The 9,638-nt window shown below is 41.8% G+C and overlaps 1 protein-coding gene across 4 annotated transcripts; it reads right to left on the minus strand.

Annotated features, from left to right (window-relative positions):
• Nucleotides 1–2,171: 2,171 nt before the first annotated feature.
• CCDC117 (coiled-coil domain containing 117) lies at nt 2,172–9,625 on the minus strand. Of its 4 annotated transcripts, none has more exons than XM_064521853.1 (6): nt 9,429–9,625; nt 8,881–9,242; nt 8,090–8,140; nt 7,452–7,685; nt 5,872–6,009; nt 2,172–5,322 (listed from the first exon to the last, which is right to left on the minus strand). In XM_064521853.1, the coding sequence occupies exons 2-6, from the start codon at nt 9,237–9,239 to the stop codon at nt 5,070–5,072; spliced, it is 1,035 nt and encodes a 344-aa protein (XP_064377923.1). In that variant the 5' UTR covers nt 9,240–9,242; nt 9,429–9,625; the 3' UTR covers nt 2,172–5,069. The 4 variants fall into 4 exon arrangements, with proteins under 4 accessions (XP_064377923.1, XP_064377922.1, XP_025967434.2 ...); XM_064521852.1 differs by having other exon boundaries at nt 8,881–9,245; XM_026111649.2 differs by lacking the exon at nt 9,429–9,625 and having other exon boundaries at nt 8,881–9,357.
• Nucleotides 9,626–9,638: the final 13 nt, after the last annotated feature.

The following is a 9,638-nucleotide window of genomic DNA, read 5'->3' on the forward strand; positions in this document are numbered from 1 at the left end:
GCAGGCAGGAAAAGCAGTTCTTGTGCCCTGTGGTCAGAAACTCCTCAAGGTGGGGACATCATCACTTCACCGCTGGCCTTCTCTTCTTCCCTGCAACGGGCTGCTCTGCATGGCTTGACAACGTGTAATTTCTCCACCTTTCTGCCAAAACCGCCTCCATGGTACAGCACTTCTACCCCACTAGCTAGCGTAGGTGCCTGTAATCACTGTCCAGCCCTGTATCAAGCCTAGGCCAATCCTGTTCAGCCACTGCAGCACCATTTGTGACCATGCATTGAATGAATTGTGAAAGGTCATACAAGATTAAGTGCAATAAATAATCCTCAATGTTTTCTATTGAAAGTTGCTCCAATACCCTGGTAACCCAGTAATTTCCCAGCTGTGACTTAGAAATTAAAATGCTGCCAACACCGCCATCCAGTGCCCAGTTGCAGTATTGCATGCTTCGTAAGCATGAGCATACACTTTCAGAGACATATCATTTCACTTACCTTACAGATGAAAACATTTTATGTCTCTATAAGCAACAAACATTTTAAACAGATCTAAAAAAATTCAAAGAGCAGTTCTGTTACGGATACATTCCCATCGTATTTGGAACATGAACTTCTCTTAATAGGTTCACAGACAAACCTTGTTAAACGCAATAGATGAAAACTTCAGCTAAGTATTATTTACACCTCTTTGTTTCCCTTTTTGAAGTTTACAGCCACATATATTTCCTGGAATGCTTTATCAAGAATTACTGTCAGTACAGGTTCCAATGTAAATTTAAATTGCAAGCTGTTATCTCTTACTAAGATCTCTCCCATTAAAAGCACACAGATATTTCTTCAGAGGAATTAGGCATCTGGAAGCCTAATGATATTCAGAATTTCCATTAGCACTAATATTTTTTAATGGAGTCAAGTCAGCATAGGAGCTAAGGCACCACAGGGTTTTATGCATTTAGATAGTACATCAACATCCACAGATTAAAGCGTGAGAATTTATAGTGGCAGGAGATGGTCTTTATCTGAGATTTTCCTGTGGATGAGGGGAGTCAACTTAAACTGAACCCAAAGCGTGTGTGTGTGGAGAGGATGGGGGGGGGAGTAATACATGCTTTGAGGGATGTCACCTTTACAGCATGCTTCCTTAAGATGACTACTTTCTGATTGCTCTAAATTATTTTTTGGAGTCCCACATTCTACTGAGATACAAGTAAGTCCACTTGCATTACAGCAAATAGGGAACGAGACCCAGCACACATCTGTGTTGCATCTGCAGTCGATTACAAACTATCTGTGATGGAAGCAACACATCTGCCATAGCAAACTGATACAAGACAAGCTTTAGAGCAATTGCAAGTCCAGCTCCAGCTCCCTGCCAAAATAAATTCTGTCCACAGAGTTGGCTCTGTAAATGAAATAATCCTCCCATTTCCACAACTTGACAGCCACATTCCCATGAGACTCTCAGCCAGCTGAGAGCTCTGTACACAATCCTAAATGGGCTGGTTTTTACACTATTTTTTTCCTCTGCCCTGCTCCCTGCACTGGAGAAGTATTTAAGTCTTTTTTAAATCCACAATACAATTTAAGTGAGTCCGTGTTTGACTCTACCTGGAAACCTTTTTTTTTTTTTTTTTTTTTAAATAAATCTGATGTGTGATTTCCCTCATTTTGAAAGCAAAGGTAGTACTGATATGGCATACACATTTATATATCCTGTGAACTGCTTGAAAAACTCTTGAACAGAAGATGTTAAAAGAGGGCAAAGCATTACATACCAATAATACATCCTATTAAAATTTGGATTTGTTTTAAAACTCTTCTCATTCAAAGATTTTTTGATTTTAGACAGAGCTAGCCAAGTTAGGCATTCCTAATTTCAGTGTAAAGTAAAATGAAAGATTTGAAAACAAAAGTTATCGCAACACCTCTTGGTGTCCCTTTGCTTTCCCAGAGGCCCTCAGGTCATGACCCATCTATAGGCACTCTTCACTGCCTGCAGCTTCAGTTTTTTTCTACCCTACTGCTGAGGAAAGTGACATGTCCTTGGGAATATGTGGTTAAATTAAAAACTTTTCTAGGCCAGAGGCCAGAATAGTATTTTACCTTCATAAAAAGGACCGGACATACTCTCTCAATCTTCATCTTCACCTCTATTAAGAATGAAACACAGCCATCTAAAAAATATTCTAAAAAATTTATTGAAAACTGACATACAAAGGGTGAGTTGGTCCCAAGAGAAAACAGACCAGGATCAGATCTTCTATATTTAAAAATAAAGGATAAAGATTTTCCTAATACTGCATCACATGTGCCATCTTGCTTGTAAACAGAATTAATAAAAGTCTTTTAAGGAAGCCAGCAACAAATGGAACTGTCACAAATGCAGAAGTTTGGAATCACTCAGTAGCCTTCCCCTCCCTTACACTCTCCAACTCATTGTTAGAGCAAAAAATTTGCTCAATCCTCCTACATAATAATGATTCCTACTCATACTCTTCTCCCCTCCCCCAATCAACTTAAGAGATTTAGCTGTTCCCTTCTAAAACAGGAGCACAAATGAATTGTGAAAGACTCAAAATAAACATCTGTACTAAAGCAAACTTCATTTTTTTCCCCAATCTCACGGTCTTCATCAATAGTTCACTGCTAAGTTCTTGTTTCAGATGGCAGAATGACAGGCGTCAGTGATGCTTAACTGTCATCAAAGGATTAACAGAAGAAATACTCTGCTGATAGTCAACCTTTAGTACAAATGTAACAGGAAAAAATCATTTTAAAAAGACATCCACATAAATTTGTTCCCCTGCAATTTAAACAATTTGTTATTTAACATTTTAAAAGGAAAAAACTCTGCATCTAGATTTCACATTTAGGCCTCCCACAGTTTTCCACATCCTCTGCCGTAATTCGAGTGTTGTTGAGATGGTTTCATCAAGTCTTTAATTTTTTCTCCTTTCTTTTCAGGTCATTTAGGATCAGAGCCATCAGGTAAAGTCCCAACCTTGAACCTTCCCTATAATCCTGCAAACTTAAAAACAGTCAGGTATTTAGAGGCATCATATTTTCTACCCTTAGTGACTACAGCCTTCTCCGAACTGCATTGCTTTACATTATACTCGAGCAAAACAGCAAGTCGAAGGCTGCATATTTTAAGCAAGTTCAGCAGTTTAACAATACTCACATGAGAAATTTTACGCAGTACATGCAAGAGATTTATAGCAGAGACTAAAAGGAAAAAGCTGCACACATTCTGCAATTTAATATAAGTTCCAGAATGGTAAAGTTGCACACCAGTTTCCAGACTAATACCTAATCAAATGTTGGTATGATTTTAGTGCAGTTCTGAAATCTTTTAGCAGGAGACAGCAAATTTTACACAACCTCTGACAAGAGCGGCAAGACAGACAGGATTTAACAAATGCAGGACTCCTCTCCCTTGACCCAAACATCCCTGTCAAAAGATATCTTTCCAATAAAGAAGCTTCTGCTGTCAACCGAGAGAGGGAAGCTTGATTTTAAACTATCAACTATGGGTTATTCAACAGCAAAAAAACCCAACCCAAACAAACAAACAAAAAAATCACAAAGATTATCAAGAAGCTGTGCGAAGAGAGTACAGATGATTTTCTCATGCAAACAGTTGCATTACTGAAAGGTCAATGTATCTGCTTCTCTATGTCAGATGGAAGTCAAAAGCAGACTGGGATGGTAACACTCCCAGCAGAACCTATTACTAGGAAAGGAATTTCTTAAGAAAAGTCTCAATTCAGACATCTCTGAGAAAGCTTGGAGACTGAACAGAAGATTCTTTGCTTTGGTTAAGGGTTTTAAGCATAACAGAAGTGTTATGTGTTGAGGAAAGGTGCAAGTAATAACTCATTGACAGTTCCTTTCCTAACACCATAAACTGAGATAAATTCTTTCGGCATAAGTCTGTATTAACTAAGTGGCATTTTGTTAATGGCACATGTTCTGACTTAGACTGCAAGTCTAGTTTCACTCAGGAAGAAGGCAAGTATCTTCCTCACTTTACCACCAATCACACTTAAAGTTTGGGACTTAGTTGTATATGGTAGGCAGCATTTAACCTTCCTTACCCAAAAAGCAGCTCCCTGTTATCTGATTTACTTACTATGTTTATCAAAGTTAAAGCATACCATTTATTTCATCAAAAGTTACACTGAAAAAGTCAATTGACTTTTCAACTTAATGCATATAAACAAAATCACGGCACAATGTAAAATGTGAATCAGTTGGCTGGGAAATACTCTTCTCTAGACTTTGCATCATTTGAAAGGGGAGGGGGGCATCGAAAACCCACAACTACAATTTTACAGGGCAGTGAACCAAAGAGGACTAATGTTAGGAGTTATCTTGCAAGTTAGTAGTCAAAATTACTTTTTACAAAGCAAGAGGCTTATACCCAACTATGACATTCCTTCCCTACCATAGTGCAGAATGTATCATTTCTACATTTGAGTTTAAATCAAATGCAAACCAGCCTCATATGAAGTAACAATTGTGTAAAAAAGTTGTATTTTCACAGGGATTGCTTTTTTCTTAAAAAAAAAAAAAAAAAAGCTGTGACCAGACTCAGAAGTATTCCTTTCTTTCAATACCATTGTGTAATTCAGATGGAACTAACTGACAAAGCACAGTATATGCATCAAAGTCTCTATGGCTCAGTAAGTGAAAGGTGTGGCTTGAGCCACGGTTACATTCAGAATTTGCATTACATACTTTACCAGGGACAATTAAGAGGATATTTCCCCATTAACCAATATGGGAAGCTACTTCCGTGTTCCAAAGGCCTCTGGATTTCCGCCTCAAAAAAAAAAAAAAGAAAAAAAAAAGAAAAAGTGTATTTAACAGACTACACTACAGAAGTCTTTTTTCAATTTCCTAAAGTTGCATCTGGCCAATTATACTCATAAGATTGTTACTAGGAGAAAACAAACAAACAAACAAGAAAATAAAACTCCAGATTCACGCATCAAACCAGAAATAAACAGGGAATTAAAAAAGCAATAAAAAACATCAGAAGGTCACCACTTCCAGTCTCAAATCTGATATCTACAATTCCATTTCTTCTTCTGCACACCCAGGGATCCCCAAACTATCATACAAATTTGGAGACATTGCAGTCTGTTGTGGTTCAGGGAATGAGTCAGTCTGTGGGTGAAAAGCAGCTCCTGGTGGTGACTGCTTAGCTTGACACCCTTCTGTACTCTGCTGCTTGAAGTTCTCAACAGAAACAGACGTCAGTTTATCTGTGAGAAATTCAGGAAGAGGTTTCCAAAGCACCAGCTCCATAGAAGGACGGCTCCTAGAAGGGATGGAGTCTCAGTTTAATTAAAGTTCTCCAATCACAACCATTAAATGCAGAAGACCAGTCAGTATCTTCATCCTTTGTGCTAACCTGGAACTATGTCTCAGAATGCACATACCAGTTTTTTTCCTACTAAATTTCCTCTTCCTTAACTAGTTCCATTACTTCTAGTTCTAACCCTGTATTCAATAAAATTTTCTTTTCTGTTGCACCAAACTTAATGACCACTGTTGGTCACACTTCAGGACCTCCTTCTTTTGGAAGAACACATACATAAAAATCAGGCCATGTATGTGCACTCAACATATTTCACTCCATACAAATGAGGAGTACAAAACAGACAGCTTGATGACTGCTATAGTTACACTTACTTCTGTTTTACATTAAGATAGCTTTTCCTATTTTTGACCAGATGAATGGTGTGTTATACAATGCTGGCTGCATCATGCAGTAATAAAGGACATCTCCACAAATATAAGAGACTGGGTCTCTCTTTCAATTCGCATATGTTAGCTACATAGCACCATGATTTCCTCCAGAACTTACATAGATTCTATTATTTTCTTTGTCAGGACTTCACCAAAATCCCTCTTCATCCCTTTTTTAAGGGTATCTGACAGGATAAGAGTGGGCAGATTGCTAATATTTCCATCAGCATGAACTTCCTCATCTTCATCAATTATCCTAGGAATGGAGGGGGAAGAGGGAAATAAACACCTTTGAGCATACTGTTAATAGGCACATCCACTGCAGACTACAGTTATATCTACACGCACTGCATTGTGCAGTGTAGATATCTGACCTAGGCTGGGTACCAGAAGCAGCGGGGCCGTGTTAACATGAGTCTCTCTTGGGCCAATTTAACCTAAGAATGAGTGTTGCAACATAAGCCACTTGAGCAGCTATGCCACTTCTGGTACCTGAGCTAGCTTTATTATCTCTGCATTGTCCAGCAGTACGCAATGCAGACATACACTAGGAGAAAGAAAACAAATTCATTTCAGGGGAAAGTGTACAATTCAGTCATATTACGAAAATGAATCTTATTTATGCAGCAGCTTAACTTTCTCAACTCCCCATGTCTTAACCTTGAGAATTACTGAAAAGCTACCGAATACAGTTCTTACACTTTTTATGTCATTTTAATCCCAGAGAAATTGATGCAATGTCCTTAAAGGTCAAGCATTTAGAACAAACTTAAGGCAACTCCTTTGTTTCTGATAGACCTTTTAAAGAAAATTTAACAGAGTAGCTGGGAGGGACGGATAACAGTCCTCTGAGAGAGCTAAAGCAAACTTTGTAATGTAGATATAACCAGATGGTAAGACAAGTGTTACTACTCTGATTTGCCCACAAAATATTAAAATTGTCTAACAGTACCTTGCATCCTTTCCAACATTGCCTATGGAGTAGTCGCCTAAAAACATCTTTAGTTCTAATTTCTATAACTTTTGGCTTTTCTAATAACTGTTTGCAGGGGTCACTTTGGAATATTTTGGAATACTAGCTCAACTGTGATCAACTGATAAATACACATGACATTCTCAGAAACCTTTCAAAGGCAAGAGCTGAATGCACAGTACATTTATTAAGTGACTGCCCATAGCTGCCCCATTATCCCAATATCAAGGCACCTGACATTTAACTACAAGAGGAATCCCTGTCTTACTGCATACATGCAGAAAGATCTCACTGGTTCCTGCTATTCTGTATACTAATAACTTCACCTCTATCCTGAGCATCTAGAAGAATTAATCAGAACAAGGTGCAATTGGCAGAGAAAATGACGAGCTCAAACCTAAGCAGACTACATCAGTTAAAGTTTGAGCTTTGGATACTCACAAAAGAGCATACAAAACCCACCCTGATATTATGATGCTGCATGATAATTTTAAAAAGGTAGTTATTTATTCAGTGTCTCTTGCTCTATAACCCTCAAGTTCAGATCATAGCATTAATCCCAAGAGGCGTAAGACCATAGGGAGCCTAAAAAGAAATCACTTGAACAAAAGGTTCATCTCAGACTTATAGCAGTGTTGTCACACTGCTCAATGCTAATTACCCCTCAATGCCCAGCAGAAAAGGGAAAGCTCAGCAAAGCCCATCTACTCGATCCCTGCATTTACCTGTCCTCAATTTCCTGAAGCTTCCTGCGAGCAACCTCGCATTGCTGTTCCCCCATTGTCTGATCCATTTCTTCACCGGGAATTTCTAACATGGCAGCTTCAGGACGGCTGCCACCACACTGACTTGCTACCTCCCCAGCTGCCTGCTGACCTGCACAGAGAATCCATTCTTCAGTGTTGGGATTCAAAGGGGAATTTTTGGCTCCTGTCAGCCTCTTCTTCCTCACAGGACAACTAGGAAACAAAACCAATTTACAATTGACAAAAGAGAAATTGTATTGAGAATTGTTTCCTGTATTTTACAGGAAAAGAATATTTTAGAAAGTCATACGCATTTCAATAGAATTGACACACTATGGAAATTAAATCTCTTTCTCCAAAAGCACGTACACCAACATTCCTCTTACTAAAATGCAGGTACCCATGGAAAGAAAAAAAAAAAATCAATGCTACACAAATAATTAGGTAAATAAAATGCATTTGGGTTTGTATCTGCAATTCAGGGGGAGAACTCTCCAAACAGAGACAATGACAGAGGTTCCTTTCATATGTATCTTGTAGATGAGATGCACCGAAATCCTTACAGAAAATAAAAAGTAAGTTAAGGTGTCAGGCTATAGAAGACAAATTTAATTTACCCTTCTGCCTCTTCTTCTAGTTTATGCTTCTTTCCACAGCGAACAGAGGCACTGCAAAAAGAAAGCAAGTGGTTATTTGGCTGGTAATTTAAGGGACAATAATAATGAGGGACACTGCGATTTTCAAATAATACTTTTCTCCCTCTGAGAATTTCACTCACAGCTTGAACAATGCTAAGAGCAACTCATAATGTATCACCAGCTGTGAAGGGAGTAGAAATTTTGGATAATAAATGACCAGTTTGCTCCAAAGAAAGTCAAAGAAGGGTGGAATTACTCAGTTCTCTGAGCTGAATTCCATGGTAATTTCTCTTCCTGTATGGTATTTGTTTTTTCCATAGTGAGTGAGACTGATTTTTTCTAAAATTCAAATGCTTCAAGAAGCAACACGTGATCCAACTTCAGTCTCTAAATACAGTCGCACAGTGACATACTCAAATTAAATGTGATCAAACAATAAAATTCTGCATCACGGTTTTTGTCTTCATACAAATACTTCGTGCTCACATAGAAAAAAGAGCAAGTAAAACAGAAACATAAGAATCTACAAGCACATCAAGATCTAGCTAAACGTGACCATGTTTCTTTCCTCTCTAGAAGACTCCTTCCAGTATCCCCCACCAATAAACGCCAAGGCAACAGGACAACTCCTGCGATTCCAACACTGCACAAGCAGTGGAATACTAGAAAAGCACGAGTTATGGTCTTTTTTGAAAAGAAAACTTAAAGATTGCACAGGCCTACTGCAACCAAGCCACGTTTCCCTCCTCTGCTCAGCGTTTTGTACTCACGGGCTGTGTCCGTGCTGCTGGAGTGAGCCCGGCGGACGCTGCGCGCTCGTGAAGGAACCCACCGGAGCAACAGCCAAGGCCTCGTTGTAGCTCCCGACAGCCGCTAGAGAGGCCAGGTCGAAGCTGTTCCGCAGCCGCACGTCGGCGGAGCCGCAGCCGCGGGCGCAGCCGGTCCCGTCCCCGTTCCCCGCCATCATCACCATCCGCGGCTGCAGCGACTCGAGGCCGACGGCTCCGGGCTGCAGGCCGGCCCACGCCGCTCCCGGCGGGCCGTGGCGGTCCGGGGCGGCGGCCGGGGCCGGCGGGCGCTCCGCGGCCGGGGCAGGGACGCCCCGGCAGGGCCTGCCCAGCGCCGCCATCTCCTGCTGCCGGGAGAGAGGGGACATGGAGGCGGCCCGCGCGCGGGGCCACCGGCGACCCGAACCGACCCGACCGGGCCGCGCCGCCTCCCACCGGCTCCGCCCCAGCCGAGGCGCTCCCGCAGCGGGCAGCGCCGCCCCGGAGCCCTGCACCGCCCGCCGCACTCGGGCCGCCGCGCAGCCGCTCACCCGCCCAGCGCTCTCCGCCGCGCCGCGCCGCCCCGGGCTCGCTCAGCCGCCCGCGCCGCGCCGCGCTCTCCGCCGCGCCGGGCCAGGCCCGGAGCGGGACGCCGCCGCCAGCACCCAGCTCCTTCCAGGCCTTTCGCGGCGCTTGGGGAGCGCGGCCGCGGGGCACGCCGGGAGTGGCGGTTCGGGGCGGAGGCCGCGGGGCACGCCGGG

The sequence above is a fragment of the Dromaius novaehollandiae genome, chromosome 17 (assembly GCF_036370855.1).
Source record: "Dromaius novaehollandiae isolate bDroNov1 chromosome 17, bDroNov1.hap1, whole genome shotgun sequence".
Taxonomy (NCBI): domain Eukaryota; kingdom Metazoa; phylum Chordata; class Aves; order Casuariiformes; family Dromaiidae; genus Dromaius; species Dromaius novaehollandiae.